The sequence below is a fragment of the Antennarius striatus genome, chromosome 4 (assembly GCF_040054535.1).
Source record: "Antennarius striatus isolate MH-2024 chromosome 4, ASM4005453v1, whole genome shotgun sequence".
In the NCBI taxonomy this organism is placed as follows: domain Eukaryota; kingdom Metazoa; phylum Chordata; class Actinopteri; order Lophiiformes; family Antennariidae; genus Antennarius; species Antennarius striatus.
This window is the reverse complement of record NC_090779.1, coordinates 18,508,759-18,533,405: the sequence shown is the minus strand read 5'-3', so window position 1 is coordinate 18,533,405 and position 24,647 is coordinate 18,508,759. Positions and strand designations below refer to the sequence as shown.

The 24,647-nt window shown below is 38.4% G+C and overlaps 1 protein-coding gene across 1 annotated transcript; it reads left to right on the top strand.

Moving 5' to 3' along the window:
- The first annotated feature begins 128 nt into the window (after nt 1–128).
- zgc:173742 (DNA topoisomerase 1) lies at nt 129–24,564 on the top strand. The gene is given in 19 exon segments (XM_068312631.1): nt 129–248; nt 4,066–4,112; nt 5,975–6,069; nt 6,280–6,367; nt 6,505–6,913; nt 7,297–7,337; nt 7,339–7,419; nt 9,207–9,329; nt 9,462–9,649; nt 12,187–12,340; nt 12,545–12,634; nt 12,636–12,731; nt 16,204–16,263; nt 16,628–16,643; nt 20,935–21,042; nt 21,945–22,066; nt 22,275–22,379; nt 23,122–23,260; nt 24,055–24,564. Coding segments are annotated over 15 exon segments (1,818 nt in total). The 5' UTR covers nt 129–248; nt 4,066–4,112; nt 5,975–6,069; nt 6,280–6,367; nt 6,505–6,603; the 3' UTR covers nt 24,240–24,564.
- The last annotated feature ends 83 nt before the right edge of the window (nt 24,565–24,647 follow it).

The window sequence follows — 24,647 nt, the reverse complement described above, 5'->3', positions numbered from 1 at the left end:
ATTGGCTAACTTCAGAAGTCAAAGCTCGTTATAGAGGTTAACCACTCCGAATGATTTATTTTTTACTTTTTAAATCCTGACTCGTGAATGTATTCGTTCCAAACATTTAATAGTCAATGTGTTTTCTGGAGGTTCGTGTGAATGAAGGGGAAAGAGAAGGATGGAAAGGCAGACGGGAAAGCCAAACTCAATGGCAATGAAGCTGAAAAAACTGAGTGACACCGCTGGGTAGACGCGCCAGGGAAGAGGTGAGTTGTCTGTCTGAAAATTAAAAAAAAAAAAAAAAAAAGATGGGTTGAAAAAACAGACTCTGACTGGTGCGGTTTAACTCGAAATCAATTATTCCATCAAGAGCAAGCGAAGTGTCTGTGTAGGTTCTCAGTTATCCAGGTCATGGTTATCCAAAGCTGTTTAAATCAATCCACTGGACTTTAAGAAAGTTTCTTGAAAACTTTTCGATAGCAAGTCAAGTGCTATTATCGAACTAGAGAACGCTCATTGCTTGAATCAGCAAACGCCATTGTCATTAAAACTGTAATAAACAGAAAATTCTCTTCTCTTTTATTTCATATCCGTTGGAAATAAGTTTTCTGAAAGAAGTGGTAGCGATCGTTTGCGTAAGAAAGATGCACACATTTCGCGTCGTAGCGCCCTTTTTGCCGGGGCTTTGCACACACTACGGTGAGGGTGACTTGACAAATTCTTTTTCTGATTTATCACATCAGAAATAAAGTGGAACACATTAAAATCAGGATGTTCTGCACATATATTCTAAGTTTTGACCATTGCCATGCATCTGTTTTGGTGATACATTTTATTTTAGGCTGTTATTCCTTTTTAACATCTTTGAATTATACTTTTAATACTATGCCCCGTCCCATTGTATATTATTATTTTAAATGTATCCATGTATGATTACATGACCAGAAAAAGATTGGAGCATTTTTCTATGATGTTTAAAATTCTGTTTTATATTGGAATCACATGTCATGCAAACATCGACTTGGTAAATAAATTTGATTAAAAAAAATAGAAAATTATATATGTAATTCTGCAACATAAGAAAACCCATTCCTTTGATGTGAAATCCTTTGCTTATCATCAATATGTAGTGAGCAAATCAAGCAAATGTGATTTTCCAAATTTGCAGGTCCACATTTATCTTTCTTCAAGACTACACTAAGTATACAGTATATAACTGGCTGCATTATCACAGCTCCATATTGGAGGCAGTTTCATGTCACTGGCACTCTCCATTACTGTTCAGTAACCAAATACATATCCCCTTGTTTCAAATATATGTACGTCAGTCTATCAGGTTCCTTTAATCAACCAGACCTAATCATGCGCAGTGGTGGAACATTATGGATTTTTTGTGCCTGCATATTTTTTGTTTGATTGACCATTTATTGTGTTTCATATTGGCAAAATGACGGAAGTGTCAAAGTGATCCAGAATTTATATGAGTAGTGTGATCCCTCTTAAAGTTCAATTAACACTTCACTCAACATTCAACCCCACACGAAATTAATCAACATCCATTGATGGCTTTTTTGAGATAATCTTGAGAAGAACTAAAACTTTTTGGGGCGTTCGTACAGCCTCCTTCAGATCTTTTTGATATGTCTAATCCAACTATCTGACAGTTGGTGGGATCTTTGTTCAGCAGAAGCAAAGGCAAAATTTTAAAGCTGGTATTCTCATGGATGCTGGAAGGAAGATTGCTCTTGTTGAAATGTGGAAAAATTGAATCAGAATAAATAAAGATTACTTGCACTGGTGATGGATGAGAGTAAGAGCCATATGGCAGTGTGCCACTAGACGACAGACACAAAGGACTGACAAAAAGCATGCTACACCGGCTGAAATATTGAGTAGATGGTGATATTGAAAGCACACTTTCATTTCACTGAGTACAGTCAGCACTCTGTCTTCATATGAATAAATTAATTTACCTTGATATCTGATGCGTTTATTACCGTGCATATGTGAGCAGACAAATGAATGTGGTGATCTGCCATTGGCTTGTGTAATTGACGAGAGCTGGGAGATGAATAGACAACTGAACAGGAAGAAGCGGGCGTCAGGAGCAAGAACGAGGAGGAGATGAGGAAGGCCCAGCAGGAAGTGAGACTCTGCCTGAGGGAGGACAAGGAGGCATACAGGAGGAAGCTGGAGAAACAGCTGGGGCGCATCCAGGTGCGGGAGGTCTGGAATGGGATGAGAACTATCACCGTACACGGAGGGGAATAGTGAACGAGCGAATGAACTAAACAACTTTTTCAATCGGTTCAGCTCCCCCACCACTCCCTCCTCCTAGTCCCAGGCCTCTCCCGGCCTTGCAGACCGCTCCACTGATGCTCCCTCCACCTGTGCTTCCTCTCCTTCCACCCCTGCCACTTCTCCTGAGCCAACTCCAAGAGCTGGGATGCTAAACTGCCCCACCTCAACTACTGGACTTCCAAACTCGCCACGACCTCCTGCTCCCACCACGACCGAGACCGTCATCACTGCAGACCTGGTGACGACAACGTTGCGGAGGCTCCATCCCTATAAGGCGGCTGGACCGGATAAGATCTCCCCAAGACTCCTCCGAGCCTGTGCTCCAGAACTAGGGGACCCCCTGCAATGATTGTTCAACCTCAGCCTGAGGCTGGGGAGGGTTCCATCACTGTGGAAGACCTCCTGCATCATCCCTCTACCCAAGAAAAGACACCCTACTGAGCTCAACGACCACCGACCGGTCGATCTTACCTCCCATGTAATGAAGACCCTAGAGCGACTGGTCCTGGAGCTCATGCGTCCACAGGTGCAGGGTGCAATGGACCCTCTCCAGTTCGCCTATCAGGCCAAGGTTGGGGTTGACGATACCGTCTTCTTTTTTTCCTGGTATTTAGCCATTATTTATTCATTTATTCATTATGTAATGCTTGAGCAGTGGATATGTGCAATTTCGTCCGGGATTATTAAAGTATCTATCTGTCTATCCGTCTATCTATCCATCCGTCTATCCGTCTATCTATCTGTAAGTACTCCTGGCAGGAAAGCAGGGACTTTTCTGTGACAGTTAGCCCCACGTTATTTCATGGCACACTGACTGAATTACTGATTAAGAATCAACATATTGTCATCAGCTACGAGAGTCACAGAGCCAATTTTCCTGAGCATAATGTTATGTCTTTGATGTAAGTGTTGCACTGCCTCAATTTCAACTTCAAAATTGGGAATTACAAATATAACTATATACAGTATAACTGTATAACATCTGGATAAGAGAAAAGATAAACAAGTTTAGAGCTACAAGGGATCCTTTGAGACATCGCTTGTCTGATTGGTACCAGTTATAGCATTTTATGACTAGAATGACACTAACCAGGCAAATACATCAACAACTCGTTTTTTTCCCCTTATGTATTGCATGGACTTAAATTTGAATACCTGTAATTCATTCTGACCCCAACTGAAATCATCTCAATGGAAATGCAGTGTCCTCTTCACCAGGGGAGGGATTGTGATGCACAGCAGTCCATCCATAACCATGACCTTGTTTGGAATTAGCACGTCAAATACTACATGTGGAAAATTCCAGCTCCTGTTACCCAGTGACCCTATATTTGACAGCATGTGCAACAGCATGTCCTTGGACTTGAGCTAAATGTTGTTTGATTCCTGTGGTAGTGTCAGGCTATATTTACATGCATTCTAATACCCAGAGTAGTGTACAGTTATTTCCTCTACAAAACACTGTAGACTCTTATGGATAAATTGGAAAATTGAGCAGTAATTAAGATGTACAGTATGTTCACTTCAAATTGCTCCAAGCTTCAAATCACAATGATTTTGATTCTTATCACATTACATGTATAAATATTGAAAACCAGCATGTGATATTCAAATGCTGTGCCTGATGATTTTAAACAGGAGTCATAGGAGATATGTCATGACCTTATGTGCTTGTATGAATGCATGCTTTTGTTGTTGTATGCATAAGGACCAATATGGCACTAAGTGTCACTGGTCAACTCTGTTTTTTCCTGTCACACATAATGCATGTCTTCTCCTCAGCCCAAGACAATGAAGACGAATACCCCAGAACCAGCCAGCGGTCCCAGGTATGGAAGCAGTTGTAATTTCTAAAAGGCTGAAACGTATCCACAGCCACAATAATAACCTGATGAACCAATACTGTTTTTCCCCCCTTTTCTTTTTTTTGTACCTTTCCCATTGCCAGTTTGTGTGCAAATATGTCTAAAAGAACTGTTGTGTTCTCTGCACTTAGGATAGAAATACATGGCTTGTCATGATAGTAGTAAACCAGGATACATGTTTTGAGAAGTTGGTTGCTCAGCAGGGTGTAGCCAGTATGATAGATTCTGGTTGAAGTCCCGCTGCGTCAAATCTGTTTCCCAGCAGTGTTTCTACATATTTGTCAATGAGTTGTTTCACAGCCATGGACCCAACCCAATACCACAAATGGCATTTAAAAAAGGGGGTCATTCTGAAAAAGTAGTTTCTTAAATTCTGAATTTTAATGATTCCTTTTGAGTTTTTTTGTTGAGTGGTAAAGGTTTTTAGTAGAGTGGGTTTCCTGCAGAGAGTACAGTTCTGGAAGAAACATCTGCCTATTAAACAACAGAATTTAAATGCCACTGTGGTGGTCACAACTTTTTTCAGGATAGTTTTTATTGATTTTGCTCAGTGGTGCAGAATAAAAAAAACAAAAACGATGCGGGACCATTTACACACACACACACACACACACACACACACACACACACACACACACACACACACACACACACACACAGACACACACATGTGTACACATACACTCCCCTATGAGCTGACTTGAACAGCTTGACAACAGCATACACTTATTCTAGCAATGTGTGCTTAAAAGAGAATGGGGAGAAAATGGGACAAAAGGTTCTCCTATTGTACTTGTTTAATCTCCACAATGGTGGATCAAACACTCCACCATCAGGACAGCACAGACATTTCACGGAGATGAAAACTGATCCAAAAATTGAAGTTCATGGACTTGCACAAGAACGGCTGTGCTCATGTGTTTGTGTGATTGAATGCTCATATACTGTAATACAAGTTTATTTGAACCAAATCAGATAAATAAATGTAAAGTAATCACAAGTGATTTAAACGGGGTTCCTTTAAATTGTCCTTGATAATCTTTGTCTTACATCTGAACTGGAATATATTCAAACCACATTCACAGCAAACACTCATCGAAGTCACAGATCGGAGCTCATGACTATAAAACAGGCGCCTGAGAGAGTGCATCAGGTAGTTGTTACAGCACCCAGCTATCATATAATTAGGAAGAAATCAGTCTGACAGTAATTTACCAAACTAAGTGTTTCTAAATCTGGGCTGCATCCCGACCAGTCAACTCCTCCCTCTCTGGGAAATCCAAGCCTGGAGATTTTATGTCTTAATTGCAGTGATCATTTCATTATCATAACCATTAAAAAAATTTAATTCTTATTTACTGTATACATAATTACTATAATTGCAGGCAATGTCTTGTAGTTAGTGTGTCATTTGATTTTAGCCATAGAAGATAATTTTGTCCTAAATCTGTAGCCAATAATGTGACACAGAGCATTGAAAGCAGCATTAAGCCTTAATTCTACCATATTATTAGCTTGTTAAGTGGGAATAAGTTAAAACCATCAGCACAAGTCAGTTTTTTTTAAAGATACAACTGCTTATATAGTAGGATATGATGGTGTAAAAGATAAAATTACCCTCATCCTTGACAACTGAAGCTCTCAAATATATTTATTTTACCTTGAGCTCATCTACAAAGCAGCATACGCTGTACATTTAGAAGTGTGAAAAGAACTGTTACTGCATGAGACTGCAGAGCAGACTGGGAATTAAAGGATGTCGGTATTGTTATGTGTTCATTCTACTTAATATTACGAACGATGAGTACTCTCTCCTTGTAATCTAGTGAGGAGCCAATGGATAATGACTTTCCTGCAAAGAAGAAAGCGTTGAAAAGGAAGAACCCTTGGAATGTCCTTCCCTTTCTTCTGGTGCACCTGCGTAAGTCTGAACAGGGCTCTGTTTGTTCCAATGAAATAACCATCTTTTATTTAGGTTTTCCCTTTTATTATAGTATACTGTGATCATCATACTGTGGTTCGCAGTCGATTTTACATCGTCATCTAAAAAATGTGCTATCATTTGTGTGTAAATATAGGAATTTGGTAACTGAGTGCTTTTAATATGACCTACTGTATATGTTACCTGCAGCTCAAAGAAGAAAAAGAAGCAACGCATCCAGGATCAAGAAAGTGGCAAAGAAACTGAAAGAAAGAAGTCAAAAGAGAAAACAGAAGAGGTGAATGGTTTTTTTTTTGGTCCCCGGAGATTTTTGACTGTGTCATTTGACTCAGTTATTTTCCCACTATATGAAGCTTGTTGGAAAAGAAGTTCCTATGGTTGTGCTTTGAATTCACTGTGTTTTTCTTGGTGCAGACAGTAAAGAAAGAGGAGGAGGGAGAGTACCCCATCTCAAAAAAAACCTAAGAGGACAGAGGAGATTGAAGAGGCAAGACAGAGGCAAGATCAAAAAGAATGAGGAGGAGGAGCAGAGTCGCTGGAGATGGTTGGGAAATGCTGCTCTTTTCATCTTCCATTGACCTGAACCCATCCCTGCCACACTCAGAGATACTCAGTCAAACACAAACTACATGGGAAATGCAGAGAGTGGCAATTTTCACTTGTTCAAACACATTTTCACTTTTTTTTATCATCGTTCTTTCTGTCAGGTGGGAGGAAGAGAAGAATAAAGATGGGGTGAAATGGAAGTTCCTTGAACACAATGGGCCCTACTTTCCTCGTGAATACCAGCCTTTACCAGACAATGTGCACTTCTACTATGACAGTCAGTTGAGAGCAGAAGTCGGAAGTGTTAGAAAGTGTGACTGAAATAGGTTGACAGCATTTTATTTTCCATTTTTCACTTGACCTGCCAGACACGTGAGCCAGAAATCGTTTGACCCAAGTCAGTTCTCTTATTTCTGTGGGTTTTTCAATTTAGTGAGGGTTATCAAATAAACATCGAAGAAGTTAATGGTTAAGTTAAATATTGTCTGCTTTGTTTACAACCATTCAAAAAATCTGTAATACAAGCTTCCGAGCATCTTACACAATTCCCAAGGCCATCCAAGTGAATCCTTGTTTCCAGGATCATTTAAATAACTTTTCCAACTGCCATTTTCACATCAGTGCCTGGTTGGTGAAATGATGTTTTTCCCTTTTGTGCAGGTAAGGCAGTGAAGCTGAGTGTTGCTGCGGAGGAGGTAGCTTTTTTTTTTTTCCCAGATGTTGGATCATGAGTACACAACCAAAGAAGTGTTTCGGGAGAACTTCTATAAAGACAGGAGAAAGGTAAAGCAAGAAAAGATGTAGAAAAACAAACTGCCTGACACCTGCAGCTCAGTTTCATTCTTGCTATTGAAATTGAAATAAAGAAATTGAATTGAATTTCACTTTCACATTGAAAAAAATATTTGCATCATACAAGATTTTTTTCAGATTTGTTATGGAGTGTTTCCCAGCAAAGTTTTCCTTAATGCTGCTGCACTGTTGTCCACTGGCAATTTTTTTTAATAGACATATTACTTTGTCTTTATCATATTTTATCTGTTGATGCATTAGAATCACGTAGTGTTAGCTCTAGAAACACTCTTGGTAACATACCAGCTGTGATGTACTAATAGTGTATAGTTTGGCCTGGTGGTAGAGACTGTGAGTGACTATGACTGCTACCTGATGGCTGGTGTCTGAGGAGCATCCTCTGAATCAGGAAAACACCACGATGAGCCAAGAGGCATATCATGCAGAATTAATTTTGCGCTGCTTAGTGCTCAGTGCACTTGAAAATACGATTTGTATGGAGGCATTGACATGCTAATCCATACAAGTAGCTCTCGTGCATATGAACAAATCCAATTAAACTGTTTTTAATTTAGCTGGGAAAAAAAAACCTATGCGCTCCACTGCCCTCGATGCCTGCCCAACTCCTGGTTGTCAGTCATGCTTAGACAAGCAAGCTGATTGCAGGTCCACTCTTGGAGAGCGATTCTAGAGATGTGTGTTTGTGTATTGATGTAATGGAATGATTTTGCACTTCATCTCTGATTAGCCCAGAGAAAACATCTGGATCAGATTATCTGATAAGTGTTAGAATCACTGAACTATGTTTGATGAGCTCTGCTGTAGTGATGAGTGAAGACCCTGAGATCAGGATGTTTATGTTTTTCATTCTTATTTACTGTTACATTCTGCTGCTTGAAGCCAGTTTGAATTTGTCTTTTTGCTGTACACAGATACATCAACCCCAAAATGTTGGCCTGCAGTTCCTTCTGCAGAGGCTTCCTTTCCTTTCACCAGAAGGTCATTTTTCAAAGCCACTGGTTTTGTCATCCTTCACTGAATCTTTCTGTATTGCAGACCCATTTCGTGACCTCTTTGATGGGGACACCCCTGGGGCAGTACCACTGGAAAGCTGACAGTTGTGTTTTGAACTCTACTGCTGCTTTCAGCCTACTGCTGTGTCTAGACCGATTATATCGCTCAACAGTGGTCTTCTTTGGATGAAATGGTCTATATGTCAGCCTTTTTTCACGATACAACTGTTTTATGTTCACTCTGCCCCCGTAAAGTTGAGTAATTAAATGGGAGGTCACCAATGTTCTGTGATCGCACATTGTTTTTATGATACACTGTTGTTGCAATGGCCTGTGTAACTGACACAAGTTCAGTAATGCAGAATTACGTCGAAACACTTTGTCTCTGACTATGTTGACTTGACTTGACAAATTCTGTTTACATGCTCAGTTTTTTTGTGATTATCAGAAAGCGTCCAAAAATTAGATCTTTGATACTTTATAACTATTTGATTGTGGCTAAAATATGCTTTTTTCATTTTATAATGGTTAAATATATTTTAAGGTGTAAATTTCATTAATTACAATGTGGTCCAAGATCCACAGCAAGAAATTGATTGATAAGTGCTTTTTGTTATCAAGGTTATAATAAAACCTTGATAACAAAAGGTTTTCCTGTTGTTTTACACCAATAGGAAATGCATTTTTTTTATGAAGACGTAACTTCCTCAGGACTACATGAAGAAGTGATCAGTTTCTGGTGTTGAATATTTTGTATCTGTTTAGGAAATGACTCATGAAGAGAGGTCCCTTATTAAAGATCTTAGCAAGTATGACTCAGGAGAGATTCATGTGGTGCACAAAGCCAAGGTGGAGACCAGGAAAGCCATGACCAAAGAGGAGAAACTAGTATGATTTGGTTTTATTTATTTTCTCCATTTAACAACTTACAATACACTGTAACTTTCTTCCTGCATATGAAGGTACGTGTGAATAATTTAGCCAAAATTCACAGTTAATTTTGGTTTATTTTTATTGTAGGCTTTGAAAGAGGCCAACCAGAAGATAGTGGATGAATATGGCTACTGTCTTCTTGACCACCACAAAGAACGCAATAGCAACTTTAAAATTGAGCCTCCAGGCCTGTTCCGAGGTAGGGAGGAGCATCCCAAACAGGGCATGCTGAAGAGGAGGATCCAAACCAAGGAAGTTATCATCAATTGCGGCAAGTGAAAGCAGAGTAAACGGGTCAAACTGCATACAGAGATCAGAATCTAATCAAAACTCATTTCAGAGTTTTCAGGCTTTTTATTGTGTATTGGCCATATTGATCGCTCCACACATGTGTCAGCACAGCTGCTTTTAAAAAATGTTTTTTATTTAACACTAGAAATATGGTGGGTAGTACAGAACTACAGTTTTCCATCTTTGTTTTAATAATTTAATAATTTAGGCATCTAAATTTCTGTGTAGAAGCTTTTAGTCCTTGTAGGATGCAGTTGTTTGTACTCAAAATCTGTGAGTTAAGGAGGTTCATCATGATAACACAGTTACATGGCTGGCTAGCTGGACTGAGAACATCTAAGGCTTCAATTAAATTAAATACATCATGCTCAACGCCAATTCTAAACTCAAGGTCAGGAGAGAAAAATGTTCCGGCATATATTAATAACTGTCTTAGGGCTAGATTAACACAGTAAAACACTTTGTATTGTTTGAAATCAGAGACTACTGCTGTATACTTTTAACATTTGACCCTGAATGTGGCGTCACTTTCAGTAATATCTGTAAGCATTTTAACTATGAAACAGAACCATATAATGCACTCCCCACTTTATGCAAAGGGCTACTTATGTTTACTTCTTATTGTTGTTTTCAATCACCGTTACTCCATCCACATTCTATCATTAGCTGGGCCCTCTCAGTATACTGCATTTTGTCATACTTAGTAGTGGCAAAGTACACCCAAACAGACGGGTTAAACGCCCAAACAGACGGGGTTGAATATGAAATGCGATTTGGAACAGGGCAGTGTGGTCTGCTTTGCCTGGGGTGTTGCCGGTTGCTTCTATTAAGGAAACTTACATTTACCCAGCATTCCAAGAAGCACTTGAATGCACCACCAGTTAAGTGTTTCCATATCATCCTTGTCCTCAAGTGCTTGCAACATGAAAAATGTAGATTCAACCATGACGACAGCTGCTAAGGTTTTTAAAAAAAAGAATATATCTGTCTTAAGAATAGTTTGCTAGTTTTTGTGCAGGAAAAAGCCAAGTGACTGCTCTTGGAACAAAGCAAACTCACATTCCTTGTCATCTGCATTATAAAAAAGTCAACATACTGTAGGTTGTGTTCAGGATGTGTCACCTAAAACTTGAGGTGTTTTTGTAAATAAGCTTCTCAGTTTTTATAACCTTTGCTTGTAGTTGTTTTGCTCCGTGAGTAAAACACCATGGGCTGACAATGCTAATGAAAAGAAAAAAAAATGTTTTCATTCATTTATCAGATGTGTTTTCAGTTTGCGTTCCAAACAGGTTCACTGCGCTAGTTGTTTTGGTTCGTCTTTCAATTATTTTTTTCTAAATTAGGAAAACAGACTACTGCTTTCTGCTTCCTCTAACAGATGCACAAAACATGTGAGCCGCTAAAAGTTTGTGGTGAAATTTGACTTTTAACAGCTAATTCACTGTTGATATTAACTGTTGTCTTGTCTTCACTACTGCTGTGTATTTGGGAAAGGGTTCTATACAGCCTTTGTGACTCCAGAGGGAGTTGTTCAAAGTTAGAAATCTATTTTCTATTTGGCAATTTATTTTAGCTGACCTGACTCTTGCCTAGGCCAGATGAATCAGTTTATCTGGTGGAGTGAGCACATTGGAAGATCTGGCAAGAATACTGCTTCAACACTTTGATCAGAGATATATTCAGTTTTAAAACAAGTAGTATTAAACCTTTGTCAGCCAAAATGTGCTGTCCAGTTATCTAAAAATGAGACTCCACTGATACTAGAATCTTTCAAAAGGAAGCACAAATCTATTCAGAGAAACTCTACAATGTGTAAACAATGCATTGTTGCTCTTTCTAAAAGTTTTTAGTTATCAAAGAAGTTTTCAAAATTAAAGGAACAGATGGAAACAAGCTTCTAATAAAAATATTGATCGCAAAATAGGAGAAGCTTTATTTTATTTATTTTTTCTGAAATCAAACCTTTTCTATGACGCATACTTACCTTTAATTGCTTTCAAATTCAAAAATTCTTGTTTGGTCAGGTGTGTTTGTAGGAAATTTGCATTTAAGTGTCCAAATGGTTGTGATTGCTTTCAGATTTTATAATTGTTTTGTGTTAAGATTGAATGAATGACTACACCTATGAGTTAAACACATTCAAGGTGTGTGTGTGTGTGTGTGTGTGTGTGTGTGTGTGTGTGTGTGTGTGTGTGTGTGTGTGTGTGTGTGTGTGTGTGTGTGTGTGTGTGTGTGTGTGTGTGTGTGTGTGTGTGTGTGTGAGAGAGAGAGAGAGAGAGAGACTAATTGTGCCTTGATCATAAGACAGTATATATATAACAACAGTAAATGTCAAGCAGAATTTTGTCTTTTAGTTGTCTTATCTGTGATGCCATCATCTCATGTTAAATAATGTTTTTACTTGAATGTTTCAAGGTAAAAAAACTTTGTCACACAATCTTAACCGTTTCACATTCTCACTTCCCTTCCTGCTCACACATCATTCCTTTTCCTCCTGCTTTCTGTTCCTTTCCCCAATAAGTAGCGGGAGAGAAAGAGAAATATGGGAGAAATATGAGATTGCCCGGAAACTGAAGTTGTTTGTGGACAACATACGTGATGAGTATTTGTGGGATCTGAAGTCCAAACAGATGACCACACGACAAAGAGCCATGACCCTCTACTTCATTGACAAGGTCTGACATGGAGCCACTGCTCCAGAAAAAGCTCTCAAGCATTTAATATTTCTAAAAACCATTTGAATACAGCCTTATGGTATTCAGTGTGGCGATCTGACATGTGCTTGTTTGTGCTGAGATAGTAGGGATGGTGGTGAGAGTGCCGGAGGAGTATTTGTGCATTTTGAAGGGTATTTTTCTTGTGTCTTTTGACCCAAAAAGCTGGCACTGAGAGCTGGTAATGAGAAGGAAGAGGGAGAGACAGCTGACACGGTGGGCTGCTGCTCGCTACGTGTCGAGTGCATCACCCTGCAATGAGCAACTCGACGGCAGCAAGTGTGTGGTGGAATTTCACTTCCTGGGTAAAGACTCCATTCGCTACTGCAACAACGTCCCCGTCATCACAAAGGTAAAGAAAATTAATAATTACATGAAAGCACATCCTCCTTCCTACTCAATTATGCTTCAATGCATTTGCTTGGACCTGGAAATTATGTTTAATGTAAGGTATGTATGCCCGTTCTCAGAAGACCTAGGCAAATAAAAAATTAAGAAGCTTGTTCTGCTTATTCCAAAACCCATTTCTTACATCAAAATAATCTAGTTTTTGCCCATGGGTTTTGGCAGAAGCACATACACAGAAGGCCACTCGCGTACATATCACAAAGCCCGAGGCATGAAGAGAGCTAAGAGATGTCCTGAAGACAAACTTGTTTATTGGATTCCTGTGAATGAGGTGGTTTAATTTAACTGTTTACCTGCTCCTGTCTGCCTCTCCTGCTTAAATGCTGGTGAGTTTCTCATATTTAAAATATTGCGTGGCTCAAATAATGTTGTCAAGCAGAATTGTCCAGTATAAAAGGTTCCCTAAGTGACATATTCAACTTCAATTTAAGTTTAATACCCCTAAGGACTCAGGGTAGTTCCTAAGGTGCTGAGCTCCAACAGTTAGAAACCCAGAAAAATCAGAGTTCATGTTTCTACCCAGAATGAGGAACTCAGTTAACTTTATATTGAAGAAAAAATAACTATACTATAAACCCTTGATTTCTATGCATGTATCATAAATAAATTATTTCCAGTCCATAAAAAACAGCCCCCAAAAAGTAGAACTAGATGTAAAGAAATCAAATGTCACAACTATTCAAACGTTCATCCAAATGCTTGTCTTGTCAGCGTGGCTTTAGCCTTTCCTGCTAGCACTTTGAGCCTTTCGAGGAAGTGAGTCAGTATGGTTTCTGACCATACATGGTTAAGTTTCAGTAAGGCTTACCGATGGCAAGAGTCCCGCGAAGTGGTGATGGATCGTAATTGTCAATGTTTGTGTGTTCATCCGTCCGTCCACCAAATATCTTCCCAACCGTTGCAGAGAGAAAGATGAAAAAGCACATTACTCAGGCGGCAAAGGGGATGAAAATGAGATGATGACCTTGACAACAATAGGTCACGTTCAAATATTAACTTTTTTAAACTCAGGAACTGAATAAGATAGAAAGACGAGGGAGGCCAATATAAGTGAGACCACAGATCAAAGCACTAGGTTTGATCTATGATCTGAGATATTTTCTATCCTGTGATATTTTTGCACATACCTCAGGAACCGGATAAGATAGACAGACAAAACAAAAGGGAGGCAAGGGGATGAAAATTGGATCACAACCTTGACCTTGAAAAACTAGCTCAAGGTCACATTTTCACATCTCTGAAACCTCGTGACAAAAAGAATGCACCAGTTATATGTTGAATCATGGGTCTTTTAGTCAATGACCCTGACCTATGAAAGGAGGTCAGGATAAAATTTTGAATTCAGGAGTGTCGCGGGATGTTGCAGTCTTTGACTGCCTGGTTCATATTTGTATGTGTGGTCAGTGTCTACTGGAACTCCCTAGAATCTTAGTCATTGTCTGTAACCAGGAGGATCACAAACTCCACACTGTTCTTTTAGTTTTGGTGCACACTATCTTGACTTACGACATATTTGTGCTTCAGAGACGTTTTAATTTAATTTTTAATTGACCAGAGTGATGAGATAAAGATTGCCCTGATAAAGCTGATACATTTCATCACTTGTATCGTAACCCCTGCGTACATCTCTGCAGGAGCAGAAATGGCCTTTTTGACAACGTAATTAAGTTTTTCAGCTACTCCCTTTAGCTGTTATTTCATTTGATACAAGAAATGATTTATGTTATAATAAATAGCTTAGCTGGAGACTCAATACAAGAAAATAAAATATGTCTGAAAACTTTTTTTTTTTTAATTTAGTTGTCGTACAGTCTGACAGACATTTTTTTGTATGCATATGTAAATTTCTAACCCCTCCTCTGGTGTCAGCCTCTGCTATCTTCTATTCCAGAGATGAAAACGGAAATGTTAGCACCTGACAGCCAAAGTGTTTTGTTTCTTGGCAGAACATATAATTATTCAAATGAGTGCATTCAAAAGCAACACATTAGCTAGAATTAATTAGTCCCTTGCATATTTTAGCATTGTCAATTCCCAGGAAATAAGTGAGATTCGCTGCTAAATGTCACTTGGAATAAAATGGAACAGGGATTGAAGAAAGGAGTGTCTATTTCTTACTTCTTGGTTGGAAACCATTTGATTTAATACTTATATATTTGGTTTGTATTGTATATGGCCAATGTGCTGCCTCTGCAAAAAAAATAAATAAAAAAAATCTGCAAGCAGAGAATGTAATGCACACCAGGCAATAATTTCAACACTTGTGATGATGTTAAGCCACGGTATGCATGATATGGACCACTAATACTCTATGACTGCATAAAGTAGCTAAAAGGGTTCGTCCATGTGAACACCTTCGTCCCTTTTCCAGCCATCAATGCCAAGGAAATTGTTAATGACCACCTAACTGTACAATACTTGCTTTGCATTGTTAAATAAATAAATGCATCGCCTTATTACTCAATTTGAACCCTAGCCTCTGCAGATGCTATTTTTAACACAAATACATCATTATAGCAATTAGAAGAGCTTTCTTTGTCACTCCTTTAGGCAGAAGCTAATTTACATTTTTTTCTCCAAAGCACACACACTTTACTTTTTTTAGTTTTAGTTTATTTGCCAGGGGGAACGACATTGCCACACAAATCAACCCTTGAATATTTGAATGCGTTTTATAAAGTACCACATCTGTTGCTGTTAATTGGTGTCTTGCATATTTTACTAGTTAATTGGGGGTACATTGAAACCATGGAAGCCGCTTAATTGCTTGAAATGTCAGATGCAATTGTGCAAGTTTCACTCTGGTTCTGCTTTGAGACGGACTAGTCAAACACTAGTCAAACACATCCACTCACACACAAAAGGTACCTACCAAAACTACTTTATAATGTTTTAGGACAAGTCTTAATGGTCTATGAAATGATTGATCTAAAGAATGCATTTTCCGTTCATTATAAGGAGAAAAACATCTAAACTGTACCCTTTAGGCCTGTAAAGTTGGTAGATTTGGATCTGATTAGCTGGTTACTTACATTCCAGTTTTAATTACGGTATATATATATATTCTGTATATATATATTGTGTGTATGTATGTATATATATGTATATGTGTATATATATGTATATATATACATATATACATATATGTGTGTGTGTGTGTGTATGTATGTGTGTGTGTATATATATATATATATATATATATATATACATATATATATATACATACATATATATATATATATATATATATATATATATATATATATATATATATATATATATATATATATATATATATATATATATATATATATATATATATATATATATATATGTAAACATTCTCATTGTTGGGCTGCATTTTTTTGTCTTGCAGAGAAACATAAAATTTGTAAGAAAAAAATTTGATTTTTAAGAATCTTGTGATTTTCATAGAAAACAAGCAACCTGAAGATGATCTCTTTGACCTCCTTAATGTGAGTGTAACTTGATGTCTTCGTGTTATATGCTATATCCACAACAGATATAGATTTTAATTTTGGTCAAATAAAACCTGCGATATCCTCCTGCTTATTGATTTAAATTATTTGGTGTAGAAAGTAGTGTATATATTAAGTAAAAAGGTATTTTCCTTTTATTTATTCATCTGTTTTATTTGCTTTGTAAAGGGAAACTGTCCACAAGCACCATGAATATTTACTTTGTATAAAAGAGTACCTGAATTTGTCCAGGGTGATGTAGAATGCATGAGAAATGCCCCTGAGGTGTGTAGTAGTCAAAGAAAAGGCAGAAAAAGATTGTGAAATCACATAAGAATTACATTTTTTTTCATGCTTTCAGGAGACAGAGGGTGGCAGTAAAGGAAAAGCAGGGACTAAATTGTATGGTGTAAGAGATGAGATTGAATGAGGATGAGTCTGTCGGTGTAAAGAGATGAAAGGAGTAAAGGGAGGGAATGGAGGGTGAGGATAAGGAGAAGGATATTGGAAGTGGTGAGACTGAAAGCTAAAAAGGAGTGACAAAAGAGAGAGGGGATGGACTCTACCAGATAAAAGTGAAGCTGCACAAGTGGAAATTGAAAATGGACATACTGGGCAGATGAATTTCCACACGTAAAAAATCTGGTGTCCTCTTAACGCCTTTGTTTGGCTGCAGGCAACAAGGCCATACAATGTAGCTGACATACACTTAAGCGTGATATGGGGAGATGGGGCTTTGCAAGGTGTACTCAGTCTTAAAAGAAACAGAGCTTTGGAGTGTGTCTTTTTGACTCTCATTTATGCTAATAAAGGTATAATAAAGAATTTAAAAATATAATATTATTAGCCTATAGCAGCGTCCGTCACACATCTTGCAGAAGAAGCGGCTGAAGACGAGACGTATGAGACGGCAAAGTTTTTTCTGTACTTTCTCTGTTCACCACAAAAATTGGAATTGTATAATTACTGGTAGACCGTTAAAACTACATAATTTCATGTTACTGTACATTAAATTAGAATAAAAACACATATTACTAGCTTGTAGCAATGACGTGCAGTGAAATTCATGGCTGGTGAGGCACTGATGTTAGAGTCAGTTTTGCAAAGTTATCAGCCAGAGTGGCCACATTAAATAAGCACCCTGACATTAATGAAAAACTAGTTAAAAAGCATTACGTGTCTTCTACTCGGTTTGAAAATAGCAAATTATTTTCTGACCTGATGTTCGAAGCAGATGTTTAAGATGACATTGATCTTTTATCATTTACAATCTTGTTGAGATTGTTAGTCCAATCTGAGGTAAGGCTTGCCTGCCTCCTGCTGTATTTTGCATTGCAAATGATTTTAACCAATTTTTTATGTCAGGCTGCTAATTTCTTGGAAAATATGCCACTCTGTTTGGTTCGTAACACTGACTTGAACATCAGTGCCTCACCAGCCATGAACCTCACTGAAAGTCATTGGACCATTGCAGTCTCCTTGACCCGAAGTGCGGAAGAATTGGCTGAAGAGGGGATGGTGATGTATGAGAGGGCGAGGTATTGTCTGTACTGTAGTAGAAAAATAAAATTTACTTGTTAGTGATCTTGAAATAGATTTGTATTAAATAAAGTACAGTACATATCTGGGAATGGTTATCTTAGGTTTAGCCTGAAGACAGGTTAATTTGGCTTGCGTCACTTTTCAACTTGTGTTCCGTCACCTGGAACCCATTCACAATGTAAGTTGAGGTATACCTCTAAATTGTTTTAGCTAAGGATGTATATTCAGACTACTCATTATTCAGCTTTCTTGTAGGCTACAGTGTGCTGACCTTGGGTTAAGTGCTGTCAATGCTGAGAAACATGTCGTCTTCTAATCCGCTAATCGGAGACAGCGGTGTATGTGGGTGGAGGTGCAGCTGATGAATATTCACATTTGATGAGAAGGGTTTATGATCCACTGGGAGAAAAAGATACCATAGTAAATTGCAATGAAAGTTTGAGAGCCATCTCACACGTTACCCTATAAAGACTGACAGCTAGGAAAAGGAAGAGATACTGTGATGAAGAGATGGAGCAACTGAAAGAAGAAATGTGGTGCCTCTGCTCTCTGCCCTCTGGTGTGTCAGGAAATGTCAGGGTGTGTTGGAGGTGGAATGGTAATGGCTGCTGTGGGCAGGCCTGATTGACACTCAGAAAGGCCAGGCCAGCAAGTGAAGGGGGGGAGAAAGTGACAGCCGGTCCAGGTAATGGGAGGTTATAAGAGGAGATGAAAAAGTTGGAGAGGAAGGAACGAACGTGAGAGGGTGTAAGAAAGCAGCTCTAAGGCCAAGATGAGGAGGAGAAGGAGGAAAATGGGTAAATGGAATGAAAACTGTATGAAGGAACAGCAGAATGTGGAGTTATCAAACTCCACTTATAGAAAGTAGAGCGCTACTCAGACTGGAAGGGAAATTAAACATGAGTGGAGGGAGTCAAATATTTAAATGACTAATAGTTACATTCAATTAATATCCTCTTAGCCTGGAGAATGTTTTTATTATTACCTCGCCAATATCATCATAAAGGGAATGAAGGAGGTTATATAGGAATATTCCATTTATCCATCGCCAAGTCATTTCATACATACACATATGAACACATGACAATACTTATGTTAGGATTTTAAATATCAGTACTGCTCGGTGTTTTCGGGATCATGTGTTTTGACTTGTCATCCAGCCTTAACATGTGGGAGACGCCTGCTTCAGAAGGTTCATCAGAATACTGAGGGAGTTTAAGACACTGATACTGTCAGGCTGTCAGCAGTGAAACTGATTAAACTTATGTTTGTTATCATGTAATAAATACAAAAATGGGGTTGAGTTAGATGAGGGATTCAGGTCCACATTTTGAAATTTGATTAGATGGCTCAAAGGTGGGCATAAACATGGCTCAAAAAATAAATGTTTCAAAGTGTGAAGAAAGAGAAGGCATCTGCTGTAAAATGAATTTCTTGTAATTTTAGAAAAGATTACTGAACAACTTGAATGTAGAAATGTACACAGGCCTTGGAGAGTCATTTCTTATATCACTGTATCTTTAAGCTGCTTTTCACACAGCGCTTTGTGGCTCTCCGTCCATTCTTTGACCGGCTTCACAAAATGGCAAATAAAGAAATGCAGTTAAATTGATTTTGCAGAAATATGTCATGTATCAAGCGCACAGTGCATTTTGTATGTTGGATTAATGTGTTTTCAAATATTTTCAAGCACCCGGTGCTGAAAACCTTAAATTGTAACCACTGACATTTCAGAGAGTGAAAAAAGAGAGGTGCTTCTCAGTATTAGATTTCAAAATGGCCAGGGGATTGTGTATGTGTGTTTTCTTATAAGCACGTAGAGGAAAAAAAAATGTTAAGGTCTGAATGCCTGGTCTGAATTGAGAATTCCAGTGTTGTTCTGTATACCTCATTCAGAGTTCCCCTTATTAGAACTGCCCTGCAAAATTTCTGCTGGTTTAGTTTGGATAAAATGTCAGTGAGATTCTTAAACTTAATTTATCCAAATATATTAAATTTTTTCCAGCACTGTAGTGTATTCCTATGGCCGGTTTCCCAGTGACATATTTCTTTATTTCCCTTAACTCAGTTGTGTCGACTTTCACCATCACCAAGAAGGGATTACTTTAAAAAAAAAAAAATTCACAGGAGAGTGATGTAGAAAGAAAACTAGTGGGAAAATGGAAAGCAGATCAGTTTACGTTTAGAATGATGACGGTCGGTATGCCTCTGTGACAGTATTCATCATCACTGCAAATTGGCTCGCAGTATGTTAATAAGAAGAGCCAGAACACAGCAGCTTCTCTTCTAGGTTGGAAATTTAAAACTACTGTAATGACATGTTGTGATAATGTTTTAGGAGATGACACACACAATACACAAACAGATTTTTGCACACGCTCCCATCATGCAACAGATGTGTGTGTGTGTGTGTGTGTGTGTGTGTGTGTGTGTGTGTGTGTGTGTGTGTGTGTGTGTGTGTGTGTGTGTGTGTGTGTGTGTGTGTGTGTGTGTGTGTGTGTGTGTGTGTGTGTGTGTGTGTGTGTGTGTGTGCTTGACATTTTACCTGCTGGTTAGACTTGCAACTTGCAGAGTTGTAGAAATAGAATTATGTAGCTCATTAGCAAGGTAGGCAAAGCAGTGACTGTATGTGTGCGTGTTTGGGCTTGCGTGCACACACACACTACATTCAAATATAGGCACACATACTGTTTCTAAAAGTCCCCTGCTGTAAGACACACATACATAGAAGTCGGTGGCCCGAAACAGCAGGGTCTCGACCCCACTCTGATTAAACCAACCACATTATTACAATCTTCATGAAAATCATCAGAATGATTCCTTCTTTTGCGCCGGCAGTAAGCTCACAAGCAAGCTTGTGCGGGCGTTTGTTTTATACGCCTCAGCTTTAATCTGTGTTTAGAAATCCATGCATTGTCTTGCCGCTCAAATGCATATGTTTATGCTTAATCAGTGTGTGTGTGTGTGTGTGTGTGCAGTGAGTGTTTGTACTTGTTTGTCTTTCATGCTGGTGGCATGTCCTTGGACTATTTCATCTTTGTTTTGAAAAATTGGAAGCATTTGACATGAGCTAATGGATATCTAACCAGTTGTAATGACAGCTTTAACTTGTTTTAATACCTGCAGAAATGTCAGATGGGAAAAGTGCTGTGATCTTTATTAATCTCCTTGCTCTAATGGATGACGATGATGATGATGATGATGATGATGATGATGATGATGATGATAATGAAGGCAAAGCTGCCAGGACTTCTTTTTTAAGGTACTTTAGACTTTAAATAATTGACAATGCCACAGTGCCACCTAGTGGTAGCCTGTGACGTGGTTTTTTTGTGTGTTTTTTTTCAAGGAAAGTGCATGGTTGCATAGATGTGTTGTTGATCTGTTGCTCTTTGTCCTTTACGGTGTCATTTCTGAGTAAAGACAAGCATGCTGAAAAAACACCTGAGTTCTCTCATGCCGGGTCTAACTGCAAAGGTTTTCAGGACATATAACGCTGTGCATTCAAGTGGTCCAGCACTATATGAATTGCTTTTTAAAGGGCGGGCTCATACTTCTTAGAAGCTGGACAAGTCCCAGTAGCTTTAATGTTGTTGCCTTTTATCGATCTTGCTCTTATCATTGTCTCATTACTTGGCTGCATGTATCATTGAGTCCCATGATGAAACATTTTTTTTCTTATTTTACTATAGCTTGCTTCAGTCAGTACACCCTTGCCGCTTTTTCTAGTTGTGGCTGATAAACGTTATTGCTTCACTCAGCGCTGAAGTGTTCTGCCTCGCTCTTACCAGTGTCCTATTGGCTTCCTCTGATACAGTTCCTCCTACAGCGATTGAAGTCTCACACCCTTCTCCTTTTTGGATTGCCACTGTGAGCTTCAGGCTGACATGTAGATTTGTATTTTATTGATTATTTGGAGCCCAGGAAGAATGAATCAGGTTAACAGGAGCTTTAATAAATAAAGTATGAGTGCATGGGTTCCAGCAGGGTACATTTTTGTGGCACAGTCAGTGGGTGTGTAATAACAGTAGCATACGTTATCTTTTAAATGTGTTTCAGAACTCTGGTCACATTTGCTCAGTGAGCTTTGCCTGTTTAAATACAAATTACTCTTTTATCACCCTCTCAAAATGCAGACAGTGTGGCAGAGAAGTTGCTGTCATACAGCAGGGCTAACAGGGCTGTTGCTATTTTGTGTAACAAGCAGCATGCACCACCCAAGACCTTTGATCAGTCTATGGCTAACATTCAAGCTAAGGCAAGATCTTGTTAACCAGCCTTCAAACACCATAATTCATGTCAACATTCTCCTCACTAGCAGAAGTGATAAATGTGTTGCGGAAATGCTGCACTGAGAAAACACCAGAACAGATTTCAAGAAATAGTAATTTTTTGTTGTTGTTTTTGAACCTTTCTGGTTATATCAGTGACATTGTGAAGCTAACGGCTTCATGTTCTCCATCCAGATTGAAGCTCAAAAGGAACAGCTGGCACTTGCAAAGACAGAGCTGAAATAAGCCAAGAAGGAGTTCAAGACCAAAGGAAGCTCAGACCCCAAGCTCCAGGCACATGTGTTATAATAAAAAAAACAGTGAGCTGTAAATGGATGAAAAGTGATAAAAATCTAAAAATACAAGCACCCCTCCAGTGAAAGCTAAATCATAAGCTACACACATATAGCAGTCAAAGGTACCCTACAGGTTCAAGTGTCTTCAGAGATAACTGCGTCACTGTAATTTATGGGCTATTGGTTAATGCGGTTGGAAATATAGATCTTCAATGCAACATCACAGACGCTGTGGTGGGAGCCTTGCTTTTAAGTCAGTGATGATTATTGTTTTTCTGCCAAAAGGCAATTGCATTGACAGTGATATTTGCACATTACTGGGGAGTAGGGCGTCCATTTATTGAAGATGGCCTCTGAGTTTATGGCTTTTAATTCTTGTTTTAAAATGTTTATATACTGCATGTTTAGAATAAAAAAGCAGAATAGCAATATATGTTAGGGTTGAGAGAAAAGGGAAACATTGCTCTGCTGAATATCACCTATTTGCAAGTTAACTAGGAATTGGAATTTTTGAAAAGGACACAAAACCAAGCAACATCAGTCGGTATGCTTACCCTGGCTGTCATCCTTGTGTTGTTAAACTGCTCAACAGCACTGACTGTTGAGGAAATACCTTTTCTGCTGCTTCTACTTATTCATGCCACTCATCTTTAAAATAATAAGTCAGGAGTCTTCTTTATTATCCCTTTTCTATCAGAAGACCCTGACCCAACTGTCTGTCTATTTTTTCCATCAGGCTGGTGGAGCAGAAGAAAACCGCATTCAACCGTTATGAGGAGCAGTTGCTGAAGATGGAGGTCCAGGCGACTGACAAGGATGAAAATAAACAGATAGCTTTGGGTTCCTCCAAGCTCAACTACCTGGACCCACGCATTAGTGTGGCTTGATGAGTGATCTACTCTAATCACCTGTATAGTCTTGATGAAAACACTTAAACTAACGTGACTTACATCACAAAGAAATACTTTTGGATCAGCCTGCTAATTTTGGAAGTGCATAGGGATATCCACTATTGTGATACAGTAGGGGTCACTTCCAGTGTAAATCATGCCAGTACTGTAACCTGCATTTCACAGGCAGGCTTATCTCAGTGGATATGTTCAACAGCCTGGAAAATGTTAACCCTAAATAGACACAAGTGTTGCAGTCATCGAATAAGAAGTTCAAGGAGTAGATGCACAGATCATAAGACTCAATCTGTTTTTTTTTTTAATCATTTAATCGACGGTACGAGGAATATTTGTGGAGTAATTCGTACAAACAACAGGAAGCTAGCTGACAATGGTGTTAATTATGCAGAACACAAACTGACTGGATAAAATATACCAACTTTAACATAGCGTAGTTCCAGTGAAATATAAAATTCAACTTGCAGTGTGACAATGTAGTTGTAAGTTCTTTGAACCATAAACCTTTATGCTGTAACACTTCCTAAAAATAGTACATTTAGCCTGACTTTACTTATTATTGTCCTTTACAGTAGCTCATAGTTCAGAAAACAGTAAGAATAGTGATGTAATTAGTTGATTCTCTGCACAGGCAATACTAATCATGCTCATAAGTTCAACCATTTAATGAATACTAACATAATACTCACGTAATACCCGTTACTGTTCATAATAGGCTTAATTTGACTGCTTGCGTTTGCATTGTATACTAAAAAATTCTCCATGTATTCAGGTGTAAAAACATGGATGTACCACTGGAAAGAATCTACAATAAGAGCCAAAGGGACAAGTTCGCCTGAGCCATTGACATGATTGAGACCAACTTTGAGTTCCAACTTCAAACTTTGGAACCTGCAGTCTCAGAACTTAAGCTGAAGTCACAAATGGGATCACTTTTTGATAAATGTCACACTTAATACCATTATATTTTCATGGCCTGTTGATGATGTACTTCATGGGATTATAACATGGTGTATTGTCTACTGCTGTCCTCTTTCTGAGTGATGCTTTTGTCACTCAAGTTTTGTTTAACTTTTGTGTTTCTATTAATTCAAATAAGGGTTCTTACATTCAGGGAAGATAAAAATAAGTGGTACTGAAAAACTATTTTTGAGCGTGGATAGCTGCAAATATACAGTACAGTAATTCCATATACTGAATACTCAATGCCAGTTAAATTTATCATAGAGTATTTGTAATTTACCCGTAAGTGAAGGAGTTAATATAACCAAAACATGCAACACAGGGTTCTACCAATCAGCTCTATAAAATACAACTGTAGCTAGAAAAAATACAGAAAAACAATGAGCACCTTAGAGTTAATT